Here is a 22,725-nt window from a genome sequence, read left to right as displayed (position 1 = left end):
ACGAAATGGCTTTGCAGAGCGTCTTGGCTCCTGGTCTCCCTGAGACCGAGTCGCACGTTTTGCAACAGTACCAGAAAATCATCCGCTTCCGTGATGAGATTCTTGCTGGCAAGCATGCCACCATCAAGGTTCCTGACTCCTTGAGAGAAGCTGCGCTATCGCTATCTACCGATGATGTTCATGAATGCACTCCAGAGAACCGACCCCGAGAAGATAACACGGCATTTGCCTCCAAGCACGCTGTAGGATCGTTCCTTGCCACACCAAACGTGGCACCGCCTCCCGAACCCCATCCGGTACACTTATCAAAACCCGATGAGCTGTTGTGCGCCGAACTGCAGCGACAAAGAAAGAGAATAGAACAGGAGTTATGGGAGGATGTGCAACGGAATTCCAGCCAACAGAATGGCTCTGGGACGCTACCAGAGTTCGACGCATCAGCTGTCCTCGCCAAGGCGTTACTCCTTGTGCCAGAAGTGAACTTCTGCGCCCAGACACAGGAAGGTGCTAGCAGTGGCAATGGACCAGACCAAGACTCGTTTGATGATAATACGTTCTACTCGTCGCAGCACGATACACCCGAATTCCAACCGGCATCGCCGGTCCCCGTCAGCTCCGCAGTCCCTGCAGCCAGTACCGCTCCTGCACAGCCGCCCCCGGCGAATTCAATTACAGCAAACGCAGTACAGGATACGACCCGAGATGAGCGACGTACTAGTAGTGTGACAAAGGCGCGCCAGCTCCGCACATACGACGAGCTCACCGAAACCCCTGCTGTGCGAAAGCAACCGAGCAGTTTGCCAGGTTTGAACAACTACGCTGACAACTCGGCTACTGGCTTGAGCCAGCCTAATGCTGCTGCATCATCCGCGACTGCATCTGTTGGTAAACAGACTATTCCAATTCAGCCATCCTCGTATATCGACCTGCACCCCCCATCGCCTCTACTCCAGAACAGAACGCGGGCGCTGCCTGGCTATTTGGCTACTGGCTACCCAGCCCAGCCACCGCAACCAAGCGAGATCCCGGGATTCTATGGTGGTGCCGAGAACTCTATTAACAGTGCCAGAGCACCTGCTCAAGTGGCGGCACTCCGAAGCGAGCCAGGTTCAAGGACGAGCCCAGAGAGCTCGTCTCAAGGTGGTCAGGGTAAACGCAAAAACAAAAAGAAGAAGCGAAAGTCCGACAGGCTGGCACTGGAAAGCCAACAGTCTTTCGCAAGCAGCACGCATCAGATCAAAGCTGAGCCGCGATCCCCTTCACCCCTTCCCGGGCCATCATATATTCGGCCCAGCAAGCGTCGGCGGCAGCTCAAGCAGCAGAACCAGAACTCATCTCATGATGAGATGTTATATGATCCCGCCATGTCATACGATCCCGCCATGCCCAGCGGACCCAGCAACCCCAATGAGGCACCCCAAACATTTCAAAACCGCCAAGAGCAGGTGCCGGTCGGTTACGATGGAAGTGGAGTGTACTTCGCAGCTGCATCGACCATATCCAATGACGCGAGAGTCTCGAGAGATCGTGCAGCTGAGCGCGTAGTCACTGACGATGGTTACAGAAGAGAGCATATGCCACAGCTCGCTCTGGCTCCCGAATATCCATCTCGTGGGTCCCACATGGGAAGAAACATTCGCGGTGATGTTGTTTCAGACGTCATGCTGCCCTATCGAAATTCACCTCAGGCCACTCGTTACAGTGTACACCCTGAAGGCGACGTCTTTCACGAGGCGACAAGTCAACATCATCCGGGTAGAATACTGTATGATGCTTATGGCCGCGAGTATTTTGAGCCTCCGAGACAGATTATTCGCCAATCCATGGCGCCGTCGCCGCTACCAGGTGACCCTGATCGACTTTTTGATCGACCACCGGTGCCGCCTCTTGCTCGATACCAGGGACCAGGTGCTCTCGAGGAACGAGGATATATGTTTGCTCAGGCCGCATCCCCATACGTTGCACCCCGGCGCATTCTGACGCAACCCGAATACGTCACCTTTGAGAACAGAGATGTCCGCTACCGAGAGTACTCAACACGACCACTGGCTGCTACAAGAGAGTCTGTTCCTCCTCGACCACAGGAGCAGAGAATATATGCAGAAGGAGGGCGGGAATATATTAACAGGGCATCGAGCATCCACCCTACAGAACAGACTCGGGTCACCAGTGGCCCGGGACCTCATGACCCGGTGGCGAATGTGCGGCCGGAGGCATCAGGAGTGATATATGGCGCCGAGCGCCGCGGACCAGCGCGCGTGTTCACGACTTACAGTTACGGGCCGTGGGGCGATAATCAAGGCATGATGGATCGACCGGGCGGCGTTGTTAATATGTACACCGACGCATCAAACGAGGCAGCGAGCTCTCGTACTGCGATGGCTCAAGATGCTAGATACGGGCGCGGAACCATGCAGGATGGGTTCCGGTAATGTAGCGTAGGGTGCATTTATATTCACTTGGGATGGGGGAAACCATGTTGGAACAGCGTTGTTGGCATGGGTTCCTATTGTTATCTTTGCGCTTTGTGTTCAATATTAGATGCTGGCTTTGCTGAGGTGCATAGACACATATAATACATGCTGCTGTTGATGTAAGAATAGGCCGAGACGTTTGCACAGAAGTCAGACATTAGATGGCCGGCTTGGGTCGCGTTTGGCAAGGACAGGCAGCGGCCGATGGGTGCCTGGAGGGTTTGAGGTTGGTCTGCTGTAGTTGAGATGCATCAGTCTGGCGGGTAGGGGCGGGACAAAACGGGAAAGCCTTCGGTTAATCGGGCACTGTTCACTTACAGTGTCTGCAATTATTGGGAGTTGCCCCTTACTCGTTTTCTTCAATGTGGTAGAAACGTACGAAAGGGACTAAACAGCAGGACAAAGTAGATATTTTAGGTTTCAAGGATCTACAGGCTGTGCAAGAGCGGTCGTTTCATGGCATCGGGCAACGGGAATTTGCATGAGGCCTCGGGTAATAAGGGTCGTCGGGTCTGGGGAATAGCAAGAAAGAGCAAGCCCTGACAGGGTCGGATACGGGAGTGTTGCACGTCCCCGAAGAGCATCGAGAAGGGACTCTTCGGCTGACGGCACGGAGGGACTGCGGGCACGACGGCGACATGAGACACAGGTCTATTTTTATGACTCTGGGGGGCAGGGGCGAGATGGTGCATGGAATGGCCGGTGGCTGCTTCTTTTGCATGCATAATAGTCAAATCCAGGCCCTTGTTTTGCAAACCAGCCGATTGTCGGCCAACTACGCCCACGTTACAGCTTCATGCTGGGGTAGCCGAAGCGCCGGATTTGTTGAGCAGAGGCGCGTCGCCCTTGGTAAGTGAGGTTGGTGACCTATCTGGACTAGTAAGTAGGTGAAGCTACCATGTTTGTGGCTTGATGGGAGTGGAAAGCTGTCCTCTCGTCCCAGTTCTCGTATCGGTAGGTGTTCAACTAACGACGGTAGCATGCATGGCACAGGATGTGCGGGCTTGTGAGTGGTTGGCTTTACCTCTATTTTGGGCGAAGGCCTGTCTGCTACTTAGTAGTATTTGATGTACGGATAGACAGCAAGGGAGGAGAGCTCCCAGACAGCCATGTTGAAAATGGCGCAGGAATGGTTGTGTGATGTTCACCACGGCTATCATCTTCAAGCCTCCATGTCGAGGACGACTCAATAGTTGCTTAGCGGGAACGGCCTTCCAAAGCATGGAGTAATGAACAGAGCCGGTGCGGGGAGTCAAGATGGTTGATCGAGGGAGAGAGGCCTGGACTTGAGAGGACACGTTCAAGACCTAGGCATGGTCAGAGGTCCCACTGAGAAGATCTTGCCAGTGGCCGAGTGGGTGAGCTGGAATGCATGTTCCGCATCCCCGCCCGACGACTGGGATGAATCGACTGGATAGTGAGCGAAGAAGGGCGGGTTGCAGGGGTGGTGTGTGGAATGTGTGTATACTTTTCGCGATGTCAGAGCTGATGCTGCGTCGACGCGTTATCACGGGTCATGAGGAGGGTGAGCGAGAGTACTGAGGAAGAGTCACCTTGCCTACCTAGCAAGTAGCTCCAGCCCTCGAAGAAGGGCAAAACGGGCCACAAAGAAGATGACAAAAACCCGACAAAATATAAAAAAAATTGTATCCGTCGAGCAAGATGCAACCCACTTGGGATGTACAAGAATGGGCCACCAACGACAGGGCCTTGACCTCTTCCGTGTTGCGTGATGGGCGCCCGTCATCCGCCAGCCCAGCCTCTTTTCTCGTTAGCAAGTGAGAGGCAGCAAGCAGGCAGTTTTAGCGGGCAGGCAGGCAGCCATGTTACATTGTCAGGGCAGACCTCGAACATCGAACCCAGTCGATTTGTGGCCATTGACTGGCTGGGCAATGGTGTGTGCGGCCATGGCAACCCTTGTCTCGGCAACTTCCTGGGTGGCTCGGGCGGTACTGGTACGACAGACTACAAGTCGGGACAGGAGAGTATAAGAACTAAAAGTAATGATACCCGGCTACATAGTTACCGATGAAACCGGCCGACTACTATTGTTAAATACTTGGAGACCTGTAGATGAATCCAGCCGTTGCTACTGGTGATACTTTGCATTGTAGTAGGTACATTGGTACCTTAATTGTTAGCAGGCCCGCAGCTGCATGCACCGCCCACCACCTGCCCGTCTGCCTGCCTACCTGCCTATCCGTCCGCAGTGGCTGCAGCATGGTTCTGGTCTGGTCTGGCCTGGTTGCACTGATGCGCAAGACAGAAGCTACACGCACCAGTTTAGGAGCTGCCGTGATTGCTTGGTCCTCCGGGCCGAGACACGCATCGTCTCTGCCCTCTGCAGCCATTTTCATGCGGAAAAGGCCAACATGGTCTCGCTCAGCATATTGACATTCTCAACCACGCTGATAAGCGAAAGGGCTGGCCCAAGCTGGGGAGACCAGGCTCTCAGCTCCCCTCCCCCCCCGCTGACAATCGCCCCATGGAAACGTACACAGCCCGCCCCAGCTGCGGACAATAACCAAGTATCCTGTCTAATAAATCTGGCGTGGAGATACCAAGAGCCGAGACGGCTAATACATTGCAGCTTTTCCTGTTGCCTTGGCTCGCAGCCAGGCTAGTTCGCTGTGCTGTTCAGTAGCCCCCAACGCCTTGACCCTCCCAGTAAAACTCAGGTTTTACAGGGCTCTGCGCAGCACCACCACCACCGCCGCAAACCGGGAAACCCAGCTGAGCCATGCTCGTGCAAAGTACACGCTCGTCCCTCTTTCTGTCGGAGAATAGGAAAGCAAACAAATTTAATAGGAAATAGGAAGAAGAATAAACTAAAAATATCGAAAATAGTACACAGACTTTTACCCCCGTCAGGTAGCCTGTCTCTCGTTTGCAGCAAAACCGCGCTGGGCTTTTCCCTTGCCCCCCCAGAACGGTCCACCAAACCAAACTAAATCAATCACAGCCAGGTACTACCTCACCAAATCTAACCTACCTGCTGCCAACCTAGCACTCCTCTCTTGGCCATTTTCCGCCCTCTTCCTCTCTTCCTGATTACTCTCCTTCTCACCCCCTCAAAGAGTCCTCGGAAAGAATTACTTCACGTCCAATTCTCTCCACCATCGTCTTCCCCTCCCCTTCTTCTCTTCTCTTCATCTCCTTTCCCCTCCCCCTTCTCTTCACATTCATCCACGTCAGCAAATCCCCCCAGCGTCTTGTTCTAGATACCCCCTCCCCGTTGCTGGTCCTTTTTGGTGTCTTGCCCTGTCTGCTCTTGTCGATTCTCTTCGCCGTCACTCGCTCCTGCGTCAACCCTCGATTCATGCCAGTATCTCTGCCGCTCCTGCCTTCTTGTCTTGCTGGTATCTACTCCGCTGCTTCCGTCCGTCCTCGAGTCCCGTCCGATACCCCGTACGGCTGCCTCGACCCGCCGTATCCTCGACAACCTCGACCTACCTGAAGCTCTGTTGCGTTTACCCATCCACCGACCATGAATAAGCTGGCCAATATGCGGCACTGGTCCGAGAGGATGAGTCCCAATTTCGGCATGGGTGGACGCCCCAACATGCCCGGCAATCCCCTCAACGCCCACCCGAAGAATGCGCCGCAGGCTGGTCCGGCCCTCACCAATCCGCAGGCTGCCGATGCGACGATTACTTACTCCTTCAACGTCCCCTTCTCGTCCGACCTCGCCGGCCCAAACACTGAGGACATTCTGCATTCCACTGCTGACGCTGTACTCCGATGGACGCATCCCGAGGATGCCCCCGATGACGTCCAGGTTCATGAGCTTCCAGCCCACACCCACAACCTCAACAACCTGCACCGCCTCTGTAGAGACCTATCCAGCGGCCCTCTTCCAATCGAGGCGCAGGTCATCTCGACTGCTCCCAAAAATGGCAGAGCTCAGCAAATCACCACCGTCTGCCTGTCCGGCTCACCCGAGCTTGTCCACAAGAGCCGTGAGACGATCCTCAACGAGATCCCAATCGCCTTGGTATGGTAGCCCCCTTGAACCGAATTATGTTCCTACTTGTCTCCCTTGCCTACTAAATTTGTTCTAATCCACTCGTTTTATACAGCGCTGTACCATCATCGACATCGATGGCAAGCTTGTCTGCGATCTGAACGCCGGCGTTCTTAAAAAGCCCGTCATTGAAACCCTCGACAAAATCTCCAGTTTTTGTGGTGTCGACATCTTCCTACTTGGCCCAAAGCTGACCCCCATGGTTGACGGTGTCTCCGGAGATTCCGAGATGAGAATGGATCAAAGATGGAGGATCGCCATTTATGGTGATATTCTATCCTCCGAGCATGCCAAGGCGCGAGTTCTCATTCACATCGATACCTTGGTAAAGTTCCCTTCGGTAAAACCATGTTTCCTGCATCAACCTATTAACTAGTCACAAGCTGGGCCGTCTTGTCGATGCCACCCGAGTCGAGCTTTCGCTGCATCAGCTTGTCTGCGGCCGCCATCGCAAAAACATCAAGCTCATCGAGTCATCCACCGGAACTGCCATCTATTTCCCGCCGCTCTTCTCGCAAATGTACCGCTACTGTCCTCCGAACGCCAATCGACGTGACCCGGCCGACATTTACATCACCGGTGAATCCCACCAGGCGATTGAACTTGCCAAACAGAAGCTCCACGAAAGTGTATCCCGCATCCGTCTCTATGTCAAGGATGTCAACATTCCTGCCTCCAAGATCGACACTATCCTTCTTGACCGTCTCGAAAAGGTCCGTAAGGTTCTCGAGGCCAATGGCACTCATATCATTTTCCCGCCCTTGGCTTGCCAGCGTACCACAGTCCGTGTTCAGGGAAGCGAGGGTCTGCCTGTCGAGCGCACCGTTCGCGAGCTCATGTCTCTTGCCGGCCAGTTTTACTCGGCTGCATGGTTCATGCAGCAACCCGATGCCCGACAACTCCCGGGCCCGGCCGACACGCAGGCCATACTTGGTGAGATCTGTGCCAATTCGGATGCCGACGTTTCCTTTGACAAGATGTCATTCACCGTCACCGGCTCTGATGATGCTGTCAAGGCTGCCTTGACTGTCATCTCGGAATTGAAGTTTGTTTCGCAGCCTCAGTACCAGATTCGGGTCAAGATTGAACTTGCAAATGAACACAAGGAATTCGTCAGCGGCAAGAAGAACGGTAAAATCAACAAGATCATGGGGCAGAGTAACGTCCAGATTATCTTCGATGGCTTCAACGAGTACAACTTCAACATTGATGTCATGGCTGCCAGCTACGAATCGCTTAAGCAGGGACTCACCCTCGTGGAGCAAGAAATGCCGGCCTCCATCTCGTTCCACGTTCCTGATCAATACCACAAACGAATCATCGGTATCGGCGGCCAGCACATTCAACGCATCATGAAGAAGCATTCCGTTTTTGTCAAGTTTTCGAATGCCATGGACCGAGGCGGCATGGGCCGCGAAGATGATGATCTCAAGGTCGACAACGTCATTTGCCGGACCCCTGCTCGCAATGCTCAGAACTTGGATGCCGTCAAGAACGAAATCTTGGAGATGGTTGACCGAGCAGATTCCGAGTACACGTCCCAAATTGTCAACGTGGATCGTCTCTACCACCGCGAGCTTATCGCCCGCCTGTCCGAAATTGATGAGCTCGAGCAAAAGTTCAACTGCAAGATCAGCTTCCCCAGCACTGAGCAGGCTAGCGATGAGGTCACCGTTACCGGCCCGCAGTGGCAGGTCCCACACTGTGTTGACGAGTTCCTCGGCATGGTCCCTGACAAGCACGACCTCGTTTTCGCTCGCACCCCTGAGCTTGTCAAGTTCCTCGAGTCGCCGGACTTTGCCAAGGACTTGATGCCGAAGCTGAAGAGCCAGTATGAGGTAGACGTTACCGTTCATCAGAACCCCGAGGAGCTTACCGAAGACGGAAACCCTACCGTGACGCTTGTTTGGGGCTTCACTCGCAACAACGCCGGTGGCCTTCGGGATGCTGTTGACTTCCTTGAGGCCCAATTCGCCACTGCTGCAGTGGACGCTACCGTCGTCAAGGGATTCATTCCCCGGCCCACTTCTGACTCTTTCGAAGATTCTCTGCAGTATTTTGATTCCAAAGTTCTGCAACATGCTCCATCCTCAGTCGGCAGTGAGACACCCACCAAGTCTGCTTTCGGCGCCGAGATCATTCGTGAGCGCAGCAGCATCCTGGATCGCCTTCGCAAGCCCGGCAGCATGACGTCTCTGTCTTCGTTTTTGGACCGCAGAAAGAACAGTTCCCACTCGGCCAACGGCAGCTTTTTCAAAGGCTCTAGCAACGTTTCCAAGTCGTCCCTCATCTCGATTGAGTCCACGCGCAGCTTCAACGCCGATCGAAACCCTTGGAACGACAGCGGTGTCAACCTTGTTGATGAAGAGAACCCTTGGGGCGTTCGTCTTCTGGGCCCTGTCGATGCCAAGCTCGCCATCCCTCACGGGGGTGACATTACCCCCAGACACGGCACCCGCGCATCTGGCGATAGCGGGCGCCCGTCTACTTCCCATTCCCTCAATTCTGGATACCCCGCCCCTAGTGGGCATTTCCGTTAGATTTCTCGACCTAGAGCCCCCCATACATTCAAATACCCCGGCTGGATATACCCTGGCGCAAAGAAATACCCGGACGAGAACGCGAGTATCTGGTGACGCTCGTTTCTCTGTCTTTGCTGCTTCGATTATGTGTTTCAATTGATACTTTGTATTGTTTTCTGTTACGCCTATATGTCTCTGTTTTTACATGACGTTGTTGCTGGCTATGGATGCATTCCTGCCATATACCCCATTGCAAAGAAAAAAGTCGAGCCCGATGAAAATCAGAATACCCCGGAGATGAAGATAGCGTTGTCCGTGGAGGATTGTTTTGTTTATTGCATGATGAGCGATCAGCATGAGACCAGTTCGAAAGCGAAGCAAAAAACTTGTAGCTGCATTGAATTGACGAGCTTCTGCCTCCCTGCGGATCTTGCCGCCCGCTCCTTCGATGACATGTGACGTTTGTTAAACTTCCTTGGCCGTATTTTGATTAAAACATGGGATGAGACGAAAATCATATTCATTGACGAGTCCCTTCAGGTAATGGCACCGACGGGAAGGTGTGTATGGCAGCACCGGGTACATTATCATAAAACTTGAACGCCTTAGATGCGAAGTGCGCTTTTATGAAGGAGAAGAGTGCGTAGAAACGTTTCAGTGTCGAACGCTTTCATTATATATACTCTAAGTTACATAGACGGGGCACACCAATGGCTCTCCGTCCTTTTGATTATGGTATCCATTTATTCTACGCCCTATACATTAACCAAGTCGTTTTGAATTCTAATAATGCACTTGAAATCCTTTTCTGAGAACACAAGGCTTTTCTTTTGTACAATGCTGGCCCGTTCCTGGGACCTCAGCTCATCACTGGCCCGACGCGGACCTCCTCGCGCTGGCGCATCTCCTGGAACGCAGAGACCTTGCGGCCGCGCCGCCTCTGCTCGGCCTCGATCCGGGCAAACTGGCCGCGCGCGCCGTGCTTGAGCTTGGTGATCATGTCGGCGGCCTTGCCCTTGGTCAGATCCTTGTAGCCGAGGGGTTGTGGCGGTGCGGCAGAGGAGCGAGCCCCGCTGCCGCCGCCGCCGCGCAGCTTGTTGATCCAGTCGAGCTGGCCGCGCGTGGGAGGGCCCTGCCGCCACGATTGGTGGCGGTGGATGAAGCTGTGCGGGAAGGCCTGCGCGGCGTAGCTGTCGGCGCCGTGGACGGCGGCGTCAAAAGTGGCGGCGGTGAGGATCTCGCGCGCGGCGGCGTAAGGCGAGCGGGTGCCGGTGCCGGGCGGGAGGGCGCGGATCTCGACGGCGCGGTACGTGGGCTTGGCGGGGGGCGGCGCGGAGGAGGAGGAGGATGGGGATGCGGTGGTGGTAGTGGCGGTGGACGAAGAAGAGGATGCCGGCGAGTCGGTGGGAATGCGCTCTAGGCGGATGTAGGAGCCGCTGGGCGCGGACAGGACGAACCGCTCCGGGCCGACCTGCACCCAGGCATACTGGCTGACGGCGCGTATGTGGCGCTCGCCGGACGTGTCGGCGATGAGGTCGAGCACTGACGAGTAGTCGGTGAATGTGACAGCGGTGGCGGGGTTGACCTGGGGCGACGGCCCTTGTGCTTCGGCGGCGCGCTCGGCTTCTTCGTCGCGCTTCTGGCGGAGGCGGCGCATCTGCGCGACGGAGGCGGCGGTGACGAGCTCGTCCGGGTCGAGGCCGAAGAGGGTCGGCGTGGTGACGATGCCGGTGTCGAGGGAGGAGACCATGTCGAGGACGTGGCAGTTGCGCTTGCCCGGGTGGAGGCGCATGCCGCGGCCGATCATCTGGACGAGGAGGTTGCGGGAGCGCGTGGGCCGCGCGAGGACGACGCAGTCGACGTTGGGAATGTCAGTGCCCTCGGTGAAGACGCCGCAGTTGACGAGCACGGGGAAGTCGCCGCGCTTGAAGGCGGCAAGGAGTTCGGCGCGGATGGCGCGTGGGGTGTCGCCAGTGACGGCGCGGGCGTCGACGCCCCGCCGGCGAAACGTGGCCGTGAGGCCGGCGACGTGCGCCAGGTCGACGCAGAAGACGAGCGTGGAGCGGCGGTCGGCGGCGCGCGCAAGCCAGCTGCGGACGGTGACGTCGTTGACGGCTTCAGTGTTGACGACGCGGGAGAGCTCGCCAGTCTGGAAGTCGCCGAACGCGCTGCTTCGGACAGCGGCGAGGTCGGCGGAGGAGGCGACAGTGGTGAAGACAACGTCCGTCAGCCAGCGGTCGGCGATCATGTGGACGTAGTCGCGGTGGTAGGCGATCTCGTCGATGGCGGCGCCGAGCTTGAGCCCATCGAAGCGCGAAAAGGTGGCCGAGACGCCGACGAGCGCGGGCGAGGCGGCGCGGCGCTCGTCGAGGCCAAAGTGCCGCAGCGTGCGCAGGTAGCCTGCGGCGACGATGTGGTGCGCCTCGTCGACGAGCACGAGCTTGTACCGTGTGGGGTCGAACTTGTCCAGCCGGTCGCGCGAGGTGATGCTGAGCACGCTGGCGACGGTGATGTCGGCGGTGCCCGTGGCGTGCTGCGAGCCCATCTCGATCTCGATCGTCTTGTCCGGGTGCGCGAGCCGGCAGTGGTGCGCGGCCTGCTCGACGAGCTCCCGCCGGTGCGCGAGGATGAGTGTCCGGTCGCCGCCGGTGTCGGCGCGCGTGTCGATCTTATCAATGAGCTGTGTGAAGATGACCTGTAACGGGTGTTAGATAAGGGGGCTTCTAAGGACGAGGTGAAGTGATTCGGGGTGGTGGCGTGGGGCGTACAGTTTTGCCGCTTCCGGTCGCGAGAGAAATTCCGATTCGTTTTTGACCGGATTTCAGGCTGTTAACGACTGATCGGATGCAGTCCTGCTGGTAGTCTCGTAATTGGGGTTTTTGAGGTTTGGCTGTGGTAGTGGACGCCTGCGCTATACGATGAGCCAGCACCGTAACGACGGGGTTGCGCGTCTCCGCGCCGGGGCGCAGCAGACATTTGGCGATGTTTCGTAGCATTGCATCTTACTCAAGACATCTCAAAGAAAAGAGGAATATCCAGATTCAATACTGCTTCTCGTAGCAAACGGAGTGGAGGCCTGCGAGTTGGTCTTCGCTTGCTCAGGAAAAAAAACGGCGACCAAAGGAGAACGAACCTTGAAGAAAAAAAGCCATTATGTAAGCCAAATTTTTATTTATCAACTGATACGGCTCAGTTGAAATTTACTAACCAACTGACTTATTAGTGTATCTCATTTGAATGCCAGCCAAGTAATTTTTGCTGAACTACCACCTGGAATTCTTCATGACATAGAATGATTCACATCAAGATTTTTCACCATTTTGACGATGCACAGAAAGTGGACTCGCCACCTACAGCCTTTCAACGACAGCGGGTGATATCATGGATCCAGACGACTCAGATTATCAAACAAGCGTCCCCGATGGCGACGAGTGTAATTCTGAAATGAAACATGCCACGGACAGGGATTCGGGACAGTCCGTTCTCCTAGGAGAGGATGACTACGAGGCGCAGGAAGTGAGCGAGGGCTTTGCAAGCAGCCAGTCACCACGCAAACGGTCCGCGGAGAATGATGACCGGCCACGGCCTTTCAAACGACAGCGAAGCCATTTGAACGCCGCCTATCTCGACCTTCTCAATAGAGACATTGACGATGCGGCGCATAGAGTTTGCCTGGAAGAAGAGATCGACCTGCCGGACTCGCAGCTGGGGCTCACGTACTGGTCGTCGGTTGAGAAGAAGCAGTTTTTCGAAGCACTGTCACGCCTGGGCAAGCATGACCTCCCAGGCGTCGCGCAGCGCATCGGCACCAAGAGCGCCATTGAAGTCAAGCATTACCTGCGCGTACTGCACGAGGCCGTCGTCGCTCGCCGCTCAACGGACGGGCAGTCCTACCTGGCGCCTGCCGAGTATCCCGCTGCCGTCGAGCATACGCCGCCGTGCTGTCATGCCCAGGAGGAAGCAGCGGACGAAGTGTCTCTCAGACAAGAGGGCCGAGAGAGTCAACGCGAGCAAGAGAAGTGGCAAGGCTACTGGGACATCACGCCCGAGGTTGCCGCAGAGCTGGGGAGGAAGCACAAGGAGGATGGGCCTGCTAAGCTGGCCTTTTCGAAGCTGTTTCGCGTGCCGCAGTGGTTGGAACTATCAGACCGCTTGTTTATGAACTCTTCGATTCCCGGAAGCAACTGGCGCAACATTGATTCGAGACCACCATCCATATGGGCCACTACGTTGGCTGACTTCCACTCCCTCGCTCTGTCCATCACAGCGCGTCTAGTGCTGACCACGTTATTCGTCAGCATGTCACGGATCAGGGCAAAATCAAGATTCGAGCCCAACGTAAGAAAAACTGTGCAAAAACAGGACGTGGAGGCAGCCATCGCGTCGCTTGGCCTCTCACATAACGCAAGAGACTGGTGGCGGAAGAGCGCTCGCCGCATGCAACTCGACGTATACGAAAATCCACCAGCTCACGACCAAGGTCAACACCAAGACGAGCTGGCAGGGGAGACGGAGGAGGAAGAGCCGATGAGCTATGACGAAGTCGAGGCCGAACTGGCAGACGAGGCTTCTCATAGATCCATCAATATTGACTCCAACACCGAGGGGGTGAAACAGGAGCTGCAGTTCACGGACGCAGCAGAAGAGTCCGGCGTTGACGGCGATTCGGACGGCAAGGGCGAGCCCGACGACCAGGAGAAGCGCGCCGTCACCCGAGAGATCAACGAGGTTCTCTGGTACTCGGCCGTGGGCATTCGCGACCTGCAGAGCACGCGGCGCGCCCTCAAGCTGCGCGTCGAGACGGAGCGGCGGCAGGAGCGCCACGCCGACGCCGTGGACGAGTACGCGAGCCAGGCGGCCGAGGCGGACATGTGGGCGCTACTGCAAAAGGCGCCGCCCACGCAGCGGCCAAGGTTGCCGAACCCGGCGCGCTCAGCGGAGGCGCGGCGGTCCAAGATAGACGTCGAGAGCTTATACCCGATGAACAAGATGTGGGCAGACGATCTTGAGTATCAGGCAGAGTGGGAGACACTGCCGACAACGGTCGATGCAGCGAGTGACGATGATGACGATGGGGATGAGTAGCAAATGTATAACATCTGTATAAAACTGTGCATTGGAATTGGGTATATATACTCTCATCTAGCGAGTACGCCATGAACATGACTCCATCGTAACCTCCCCCACGTTCTGATCCTAAGATGAGGACTTATTTGCCCCTTCTCCTGCCTCTGCCTCTTCCGCGTGGCCGTCCCACCCCCCTCGTCTTTCTCACCACGGGCGTTCCGCTTGCCTCCTCCTCACTCGTACCATCGTCGCTCTCTGCGTCGTCGTCGTCGGCCTCTTCCTCCGGCTCGTCCTCCTCGGTCGTCTCCGCCTTCTCCGCCTTGCTCGCCGCGCGCCTGCGGCCCCCACGCGTGCCCCTCGTCTGCTTCTGCACCGGCGACGGCGGCGCCGCATCCGTGCCATCCTCCGTATCCTCGGCTGCGCCTGTGCGGCGGCGGTGGGGAGACGTCGAGCTGTGCCGGGGAGGTGGGCGCCTCGCTCGGGTCGGCGATGGCGCGGTGCATCATGGGCATAATGAAGTCGTCATGGGGCAGGACAAAGTCGATGTAGCGCTCGCCCTCGTCGTCCTCGTCGTCAATGTTCTCGCGGTCGTCGATGAGGTCGAGGTTGTAGTAGGCGCGCAGCTTCTGCCAGATGTAGGGGATGCGCGTGTGCTGGTGCAGGTCCGGGTCGAAGCCGTGGTTGCGAAGGTGCTCGGAGATGGCGATCATGCGGAAGTGCTTGTGCATGCCTGACGGTGTTTGGATTAGCTTATCCGTCGATGCAAAAGTTTACGAGAAGGGGTTGCGCGTACCGGCAGGTTTCCATCGAATCACGCCTTTGAAGAGGGATGATACTTGGTCGTCTGTCCACAGGGAATTATAGCCGGGCATTTGTTCCTTGACGGGCGAGGCGGGTGCGGGCTGGGGTGTGTCAACGTCCATGGCATCGTCGTCGCGAGCCGGCGTTGAGGCAGAGGTCGCTCCGCCACGCGCGCGCTTTCGAGGAGGCATTTTGAGCGCGATGACTGAGAAGAGTTCTGAGGGGGAAGGTGCAGTGGTTGGTTGCCGAGGCGAATTGGCGCAGACTTGTTCGCTTGTTGTACGAGTTGAATGTGGAAGCAATTTTCCAGGTACAGAAGTAGTTATTAGAGACGGGCATCGGAGCTCCAATTCGGCCTGGTCGATCAATCCCGCTGCACAGCGCTGTAAGAGCCTGTCAGAGCCTGTAACCCTGACTAGCCTAGCGCGGGGCAGGTGAAGACGCGCTCCATGCGCGTCTTCCCATGAACATCTCGAGCTTCCCATCACCAATTAACAGCCATACATCTCGCCAGACAGCGCAAATCCTACAACTAAGATCCATGGTGCTGAATGTATGAAAGCGGAAGCCATGGCTGGCGAAGGGACCGAGGCGAATCTCTTCGCAGTCCCAGACTTTTGGCAAAAGTCAAAATGGCTGCAGGACCTCGCAACGGACCCCAAGGCCGACTTCTTCTCTTTACACAAAAATGGTTCGTCCCTTGGCGTAACAGCTTTTCCAACCATACACTAACGTCTTGGCCTCTCAGATGTTCCGCAGAATAAAGATGACGGCTCCTTCGCGGCTGTCGGGCCAATCTTCGCCGATCCGAATAGGCTCTTTAAACCTCCAGTCTTCGATGCCTCCAATTCTCCCGAGCCAGAGCCTTCAGTCGATGAGATGAGCACGGCTAGCGAGCCGATACCTGATCCCACCTCCGAGGAATCAGATACGTGGATGGACCTTGACGAACCTGCTGTCACGCCACCCACCCACCGAACCTGGGACGCCTTCGAAGCGGGCACGACAGTACCGCACGAGCCGTTGTTCCTGAGCGAAGCAGGAGCTTCGACATACGACGCTTTGCTCTCGCTGCCTACGGACCCTCTTCGCTTGCGCAACTCTGACGTACCCGTTGTGGAAACCAAGGCATATTTCTCAGCGTTGCTAACTCTTGCTCTCGGCCAGCAGTCTCTGCTCTTCATTCGAAATCGTCCCGGGAAGACATTCCGACCCGCGCTGCCAAAGTTCCGCATATCTGGATACTCCCGCCAAGTCTTGGCCGGCGTTGAGGAAGAGTGCTTGGCGTGTGGCATGCGCATGCTGGACTTGCGCTCGTTCATTCAAGCCTCATACACGGGCGGAGCTAGCCCATGCCGCATCGCCCTCGCCAGTGCCATCAGCCGCATCCTGCAGGTAGTGCACAAATACGTTACGGTCGACAAGGCGCAGCCTCCGTCGCTGCTTCAACTGCAAGCATCAATAGCTTGTCTGGCGGCGATTGTAAAGCCGCTGGTCAGACTAAATGCGCAGCTGCGATCGAACATGCGGGACCACGACATTCTTTCTGCCGTCTTCCATCACGCGTCTCTGGCAGATGCTGAAAGTCTATTTATTCGTGACATGATGCGAGAAATCTTGCAGCGCGTGTCAATGCCCTGGATTGAGTTCTTGCAGGAGTGGGTTGGGACCAGGGTCGAACAGGATATTCCCATTTCCAAATCCGATCTTGGCGCCAGGAAATGGTTCGTCAAGGTTGATAAAGAGATTTATGTGGATGATTTCGGGCGGCAAGTTGAGGATATTGACTTTCGCCTCGATCGCTCCCGTGTACCATCATTCCTACCCAACGATGTAGCACAATCAATATTCGAGACCGGCAAGAACCTACGCTTTATCCGGAGCCATCATCCCGAACATGTGCTGGCCAGTACTCAATTCACGGTGTCACAGAAGCCCCCGGAGATCAAGTGGTTGTTTGATTGGAACACCATTTCCAGCCTCGAACGCGGCATCAAGTCGTTCAGGGAGCGGATGCTGACAGCGGTGAACGATTATCGGCGGGGAAACTCTCCTCAAATTGGCCTCATCGCCCAGGGGTTTCCACAGGAATCACAAGAATACGAGCTCATATTCTACGGTGTTGATGAACAAGAAATGGAGAATCGCATACAAGCATCCATGCAGCGTTTGCAAGAGCCGCTCAGGGACGAAACCGCGGGCGACTCACTTTCAACCATTGTCCGCCGCCAACTTGACCAAGGCTACTCTGACAGCTCGAGGAGTGGTCTTACACCCCATTGGTCCTTGCTTCCGCTGCTTTCGTTTGGGGCGTTGGTATCAGCGCAGGCACGCTCCATAAACCAAGAGCACATGAGACTTCTCTTTATCGAGCACGATCTTGCTGGGCATCTTCGCCTGTATAGGGAATTTCACATGCTTGGAAGCGGACTCTTTTGCACCAGACTCTCGCAAGCCCTTTTCAACCCCAATCTTGAGTCAGCGGAGAGACAGGCAGGTATTGCGAGGCAAGGCGGCGTCATGGGTCTCCGCCTTGGTGGACGCGACACCTGGCCGCCGGCTAGTTCAGAATTGCGCCTGGCATTGATGGGTATTTTATCTGATGCTTACTTGGATAGACGGCCCAAGTCGCTCAACAAGCTTGACAGAGATGGTGACAAACTTCCTGGAGACTTTAGCTTCGCTGTCAGGGATCTCTCGGAAGAAGAGATTGAGAAATGCATGGACCCCAACTCGCTGGAAGCACTGGACTTTCTCTGTTTGCAGTACACAACACCGCCAGCTTTGAGCAGCGTTATTACCCCGGTTGTTCTATTGCAATATGATCGCATCTTCCGGCTTCTCTTACGCGTCCTGCGAATGATGTACGTCGTTGATGAGCTATTCCGGCAAACGCTTTGGGCCAGCCGAGTGTACGGATATGAGCTGTCGGAGGAAGAATATCGCTTTGTCCGCGAGGCTCGCGTTTTTGTCTCGAGCGTAGCTGGGTACTTTCTCGACATCGCTGTCTCCATCCCTTGGCAGGCTTTTGAAAGCCGCCTGCAGCAGATGCAGGCCGCCCTCGAGCTTTCTCGCAGTGACACGGTCACGAAGCAACCGCCGAGTCCGCTTCAACTGCAGCAGCTCCACAGCAGTCTATTATACGCCATCATGAGCGGACTGTTCTTGCGCAAGAGACAACAGCCGATATTGAATCTACTAGAGGACATCTTCAATGGCATTTTGGAGTATGCCAAGGCCGCCAAAGCCAGGGACTCGGCGGCAGCGGCGCAAAGCCAAGCAGAGGAAACGAAGCCGCCGTCGGAGCTGTATCGCGAGTTCAAGCAAAAGGTGCAAATTTTCATATCCGTCTGTCGCAGCATATCCGAAAAGGCAAAGTCGGAGCCCAAGAGCAAGGATGGCGGCGATGGACTATTCGCATCGGCGGGAGTAGGTGATGAGAGTATTGTTGCTCAGCTTCTTTCGAAGCTTGATCTGGACAATTTTTATGTGAAATAGCGCATGATGTAACGCATATATGATTGAATGATACCCTTGGATTTTCATACTTTATCTTGAATTTGTGTTGGGGGTGGACCAGTCATTATTGAACTAACCTAACAGTCGCGCCTTTCAGGCCGATCCTAGTGACTCACTTAAGCATCAACCGAGAAGCTTTATTCCTCTTGGCAGATTGTCACCACATTCTAGGCAAACGTGTTTCACGCTTTTTGATCACCCCGTGTGCCACTCAATACAGACCTATACTCCCTCCACTCCCGCTGGCCATGATGTCCGAACCACCCGAAGCAGCACCGTCTCAATTCTGCTTCCCAGCACCAATTTTGCAGAATGCCAAAGTGAAGCTGGTCCCATTCTCGGTCCGCACTCACCTCCCCAACTTTTCTCCTCTTCATTTCAAGATTCGAGACTGACAATGCCGGACCCAGATTGAGAAGCATGCCGCGCGCTTCTATGAAATCACCAAAGACCACGACGACATGTACACCTACACCGACAACGGCCCCTACCACTCCCTTCCGCACATAATCGACACCTTCTTCATCCCAACCTTCTTCTCCGGCAGCAACGCGCGGCGGAGCTTCCCCTACGCCGTCATCGACAAGACGCGGCCCCCCTCCACCGAGGACCCCTCCGGCGAGCTCGCGGGACTCTTCTCGTACGAGCACGCGGACGCGGAGACTCTGTGCGTCGAGATCGGGCACGTGCGGGTGGCGCCGGGGTATCAGCGGCGCGGGGTGGCGGTCGCGGCGGCGGCGCTGATGGTGCGGCACGCGCTGGACGGGCTGGGTCTGGCGAGGGTGGGCTGGGGCGCGAGCAGCGTGAACGAGGCATCGGTGGCGGTCGCGCAGAGGGTCGGGTTCGGGATGGTCGGGACGGTGCCGTTCCAGAGGGTGCTCAGGGACGGCAAGGCGAGGGGAAAGGTGGGAAACGGAAGGGGGGCGCTGCCGGGGGCCCGGGAGGGGGATGTTTGGAGGGACGTGCTGATGTTTTGCATAACGTGGGAGGAGTGGGAGGCCGGGAAGAGGGATCATGTGTTGGGGTTGTTGGGAGATGGATTGGATGGGGATGCATGAAGTCGTTGGATCCTGGCCAAGACCAGGTATGCATATACACTTGGATGCCTATCTTTTCCAACCTCAACTCCATAAAATAACACATAGACACATCAGCACTCTCAAGGCTTCACCGTGTAGCTCACGCGACTCACACCCTTACTCCTCGCAATCTTGCGCACCGTCGTCTCGCCACACAGGTCCGTCGTGTCCACGTGCGTCCCGCCACACGGATACACCTCCGCGCCTACAATCTTGACCACGCGAAACTTGGTCTCCCCCGGCGCCAGGAAGCTCTCGTCCGGGATCAGCCGCCCCAGCCCCGCCGCGCGGAACTCGTCGGCGTCCCAAAAGTCAACCTCGACGGGCATGGCGGCGGCGACGTACTCGTCGACGCGGGCCTGGATGGCGGGCTTCCAGGCGCCGTCGATGGCGCCGCGGAACTCGCAGCCGGCGCTGTCGGGGAAGTGCGAGGCCTTGAGCTCGTCGAAGCCCGGGACGGAGTCGCCGACGAGGTGCCGGACGGCGGCGCCGAGGACGTGGCCGGCGGTGTGCAGGCGCGAGTGGTAGAGGCGCCTGTCGACGTCGATGGCCTGCTCGACGGCGGCGGTGGGGGGCTGGAAGGAGGAGAGGGCGGGGGGGGAGGTGAAGCGGCCGAGGTGCAGCACCTGGCCGTCGTGGACGGCGTCGATGCGCACGGCGCGGACCGCAAAGGACGCGGCGGAGGAGACGGGTGTGGATTGGGAGCCGGAGGAGCCGGGGGACGGCACGGCGGTCATGGTGCCCTGGTCCGAGGGCTGGCCGCCGCCTTGCGGGTGGAAGATGGTCTCGGCGGTGACGACGACGTGGTCCTCGTCGCTGCCGTCCTTGAACAGCTGCCGATTGGCCTCCTCGAGGGCCGCAAACGGGCGCGTCGAGATGACGGACGTCGTTAGGCGGTACAGCTTGGCATTGTGGTGAAAGGCGAGATATGTGCGCGCCGATTCTTTTTTTTTTTTTTCTTTTTCTTTTTTTTTTTTTGCCCGTTGATGGAGCGTTTGTATCGAGATGGATTGAAGAGAGTAGCAGACGTCGGCCTCAGTTTCTTTTTATAGCACGGTCACATCCTTCTAGCGTTGACCCTGGCGTCCAAGGTTTGTGGGGGTCATCCATCCATCAATCGCGCCTTTTGCGCCCTGCAGACAGACATTGACATCCATAACCAGGAAAGTTCTAGAAGCTTAGTTGAGACGGTCGAATTTGACGTCCGTTTAAACGCTTCGAATGATGAAATTTGATAAATTCGCTGATGAATATCATGATGACAAAATTATGCTGATGGGCTTGACAATAACCAAGGATTATTCTTCAGTGAGTCGAGTTACAGTACAGTCCCCTCGCTTCCCTATCTGTGCTTGGTGTAATACCAAGCACCAATAGCCATCGCAGGGACAAGCACTGAGCCGATAACTTTGTATGCCGTGGCCGCCATGCGGTCACCGATAAAACCCCCAAGCAGCTTGTCGAACTCGGCCGGAGCGTTGCCACGAGGATACTTTTCCTTGGGGATAGGAACACCTAGGAATGGGCAAATCTGCTCCCATCCAAAGCCGTCTTCTAGCTTGACGTCCAGCAACCTGTCTTTGGGTACAAGTTTTCGGATCAGCTCGCCACTAATTGGTTAGACCTCACGTTAGCGGCCGATTCTTCTTTTCTCTTTCGCTTTTGGTTTTTTGGATGCCAACTCTTGGGACCTGGGACCACCTTGGGGGACTCACTCTCTCACGTAGTCGGCCTGTGCCAGAGGCATGCCCGCTCTGGGTCCTCGACCATGGAAAATAACCTGCCAAAATGTATCGTTCACGTCCGTGAAGCTGGCAATGTGGCTATCAATCTGGTAAACCACGTTCAGGGGGAAGCTGTGGGTGGCCTTGGTGACCGTGTTCACCAAGTGCGACAGGGACTTGTCCCATGCAGCCAAGTCGCGCTCGGTGAGAATGAACTTGGCATCGGGATAATATTCGATAAATTCTTCAACAAAGTAGGAAGGAATCTCGACAATGGCCTGCGGGTAGGCAAACCGCGGTCAGTACATCGTGACTCCAGGGTAGGTAGCCACCTCCCCAAGTTGTGTGTACATACATCATAGTTGGCCAGCCACTTGTCAAAGTCGGCCCTGTCGTAAGGCTTACCTTCGCCCAAGTACTTGTTTCGCAGAGCTTCGTTCAACAAGTTCAAGTGAGTGGATCCGCTCATCACGCACTCGTACATGTGGTACGGCTTATACCCGAGCATCTGGAAGCATTGGTACATGGAGAAGGTGCCCGTGCTAGGGATATGCCAAGTTAAACAATGGCTTCGAAAACTGAAGGAGGCTCAATCTACCGGCTTTTACTCAAGACGATGAGTTTCTTCTCCAAGATCTTCTCCGGCTGGGGGAGTCTGTCAATGAGGCGCGACATGTTGGTTGGTGTGGATAGGAGTTGTCAAGAAGTGAGCTGCAGGCACACATTACAGCTTTCAAAAACGGCGACACATCATCTATTTAAATCTCCAAACTGTCCAAGGTTTCTAGTTATACAAGGAGTGAACTAGCTACTGTAGCTTGTCGATCCAAAGGCCTTCTCGGCTCGCTCTGGCCCACTAGGCAAACAGGCTGTGCCACGATGGCGTCCTTGGAGACGATAACTCATAAGACTGTAGCCCATCTTTCGTGTCACCTATTCGCAAGCAGACAGTATTTAGGACCGATTGATATGTGCCAATGGTGGTCAAGGGAATGTTGTTCTATTGTAGGACAAGGTTGTCGCAACCGCACCGCTGCCGGACGACGGTCGTTGGGGACACAGGGGCGACGTCCCGGCCGAGGATCCGTGCGGTGAAGCAGTTTCGTTTAGCGAAATACAGGGAAGTTACAACGAAGTATAATTTGCTATAGAATGATAGGTTCGGATTGGGAAAGGGCCGGCAAGCCATGGCTTGATTCGAGTAAAGAGGTGCTGACGTTCCTATGGGGCTCTTGACGTGGCGGCTGATGGAGAGAGCCGCCAACATTTGACTTGTCAACGTCAACTCAAATCATGGATTCCACAAAGAGGAGTGTCACACGAGTGGTAGATGGAGTCCTGATTTTTGTATCAATTCAAATGGTTGAGCTGCTGGAAACTGGACAATTCTTGGTGGCCGATATCTGGTTACCAAGGTATGTTAAGATGCGACTTTGCTGAGGACGTAACGGCATGGCAAGAAGAGGCGTTACTAGTGGAATCATCGCGGGGAATCAGCAACAGGAGGTGATAGTT

The 22,725-nt window shown here is 55.9% G+C and overlaps 7 protein-coding genes across 7 annotated transcripts; 4 read left to right on the top strand and 3 right to left on the bottom strand.

Annotated features, from left to right (window-relative positions):
• Window positions 1-5: 5 nt before the first annotated feature.
• Window positions 6-2,432, top strand: ISF_05509 (hypothetical protein; the record flags this gene model as incomplete). The annotated part of the gene is made up of 1 exon (XM_018849114.1): window positions 6-2,432. One exon carries the CDS (start codon window positions 6-8, stop codon window positions 2,430-2,432), a length of 2,427 nt encoding a protein of 808 aa, XP_018703685.1.
• A 3,529-nt stretch (window positions 2,433-5,961) lies between these two features.
• ISF_05508 (KH domain protein) lies at window positions 5,962-9,038 on the top strand (the record flags this gene model as incomplete). The annotated part of the gene is made up of 3 exons (XM_018849113.1): window positions 5,962-6,468; window positions 6,554-6,823; window positions 6,882-9,038. 3 exons carry the CDS (start codon window positions 5,962-5,964, stop codon window positions 9,036-9,038), a joined length of 2,934 nt encoding a protein of 977 aa, XP_018703684.1.
• Window positions 9,039-9,879: 841 nt separating this feature from the next.
• ISF_05507 (DEAD/DEAH box helicase) lies at window positions 9,880-12,016 on the bottom strand (the record flags this gene model as incomplete). Its single annotated transcript, XM_018849112.1, has 2 exons — window positions 9,880-11,715; window positions 11,789-12,016. The coding sequence occupies 2 exons, from the start codon at window positions 12,014-12,016 to the stop codon at window positions 9,880-9,882; spliced, it is 2,064 nt and encodes a 687-aa protein (XP_018703683.1).
• A 385-nt stretch (window positions 12,017-12,401) lies between these two features.
• Window positions 12,402-14,105, top strand: ISF_05506 (Homeodomain-like protein; the record flags this gene model as incomplete). The annotated part of the gene is made up of 1 exon (XM_018849111.1): window positions 12,402-14,105. The coding sequence occupies one exon, from the start codon at window positions 12,402-12,404 to the stop codon at window positions 14,103-14,105; it is 1,704 nt and encodes a 567-aa protein (XP_018703682.1).
• Window positions 14,106-14,320: 215 nt separating this feature from the next.
• On the bottom strand, window positions 14,321-15,079 carry ISF_05505 (CT20 family protein; the record flags this gene model as incomplete). The annotated part of the gene is made up of 2 exons (XM_018849110.1): window positions 14,321-14,817; window positions 14,881-15,079. The coding sequence occupies 2 exons, from the start codon at window positions 15,077-15,079 to the stop codon at window positions 14,321-14,323; spliced, it is 696 nt and encodes a 231-aa protein (XP_018703681.1).
• A 379-nt stretch (window positions 15,080-15,458) lies between these two features.
• On the top strand, window positions 15,459-19,465 carry ISF_05504 (gamma-tubulin complex component GCP6; the record flags this gene model as incomplete). The annotated part of the gene is made up of 3 exons (XM_018849109.1): window positions 15,459-15,579; window positions 15,637-18,317; window positions 18,818-19,465. The coding sequence occupies 3 exons, from the start codon at window positions 15,459-15,461 to the stop codon at window positions 19,463-19,465; spliced, it is 3,450 nt and encodes a 1,149-aa protein (XP_018703680.1).
• A 101-nt stretch (window positions 19,466-19,566) lies between these two features.
• Window positions 19,567-21,885, bottom strand: ISF_05503 (hypothetical protein; the record flags this gene model as incomplete). Its single annotated transcript, XM_018849108.1, has 5 exons — window positions 19,567-20,429; window positions 20,858-21,060; window positions 21,202-21,488; window positions 21,566-21,752; window positions 21,809-21,885. The coding sequence occupies 5 exons, from the start codon at window positions 21,883-21,885 to the stop codon at window positions 19,567-19,569; spliced, it is 1,617 nt and encodes a 538-aa protein (XP_018703679.1).
• Window positions 21,886-22,725: the final 840 nt, after the last annotated feature.

The sequence above is a fragment of the Cordyceps fumosorosea genome, assembly GCF_001636725.1.
Source record: "Cordyceps fumosorosea ARSEF 2679 chromosome Unknown scaffold_13, whole genome shotgun sequence".
Classification (NCBI taxonomy): domain Eukaryota; kingdom Fungi; phylum Ascomycota; class Sordariomycetes; order Hypocreales; family Cordycipitaceae; genus Cordyceps; species Cordyceps fumosorosea.
The sequence above is the reverse complement of the archived record's forward strand: the minus strand, read 5'-3'. Positions and strand labels throughout refer to the sequence as shown.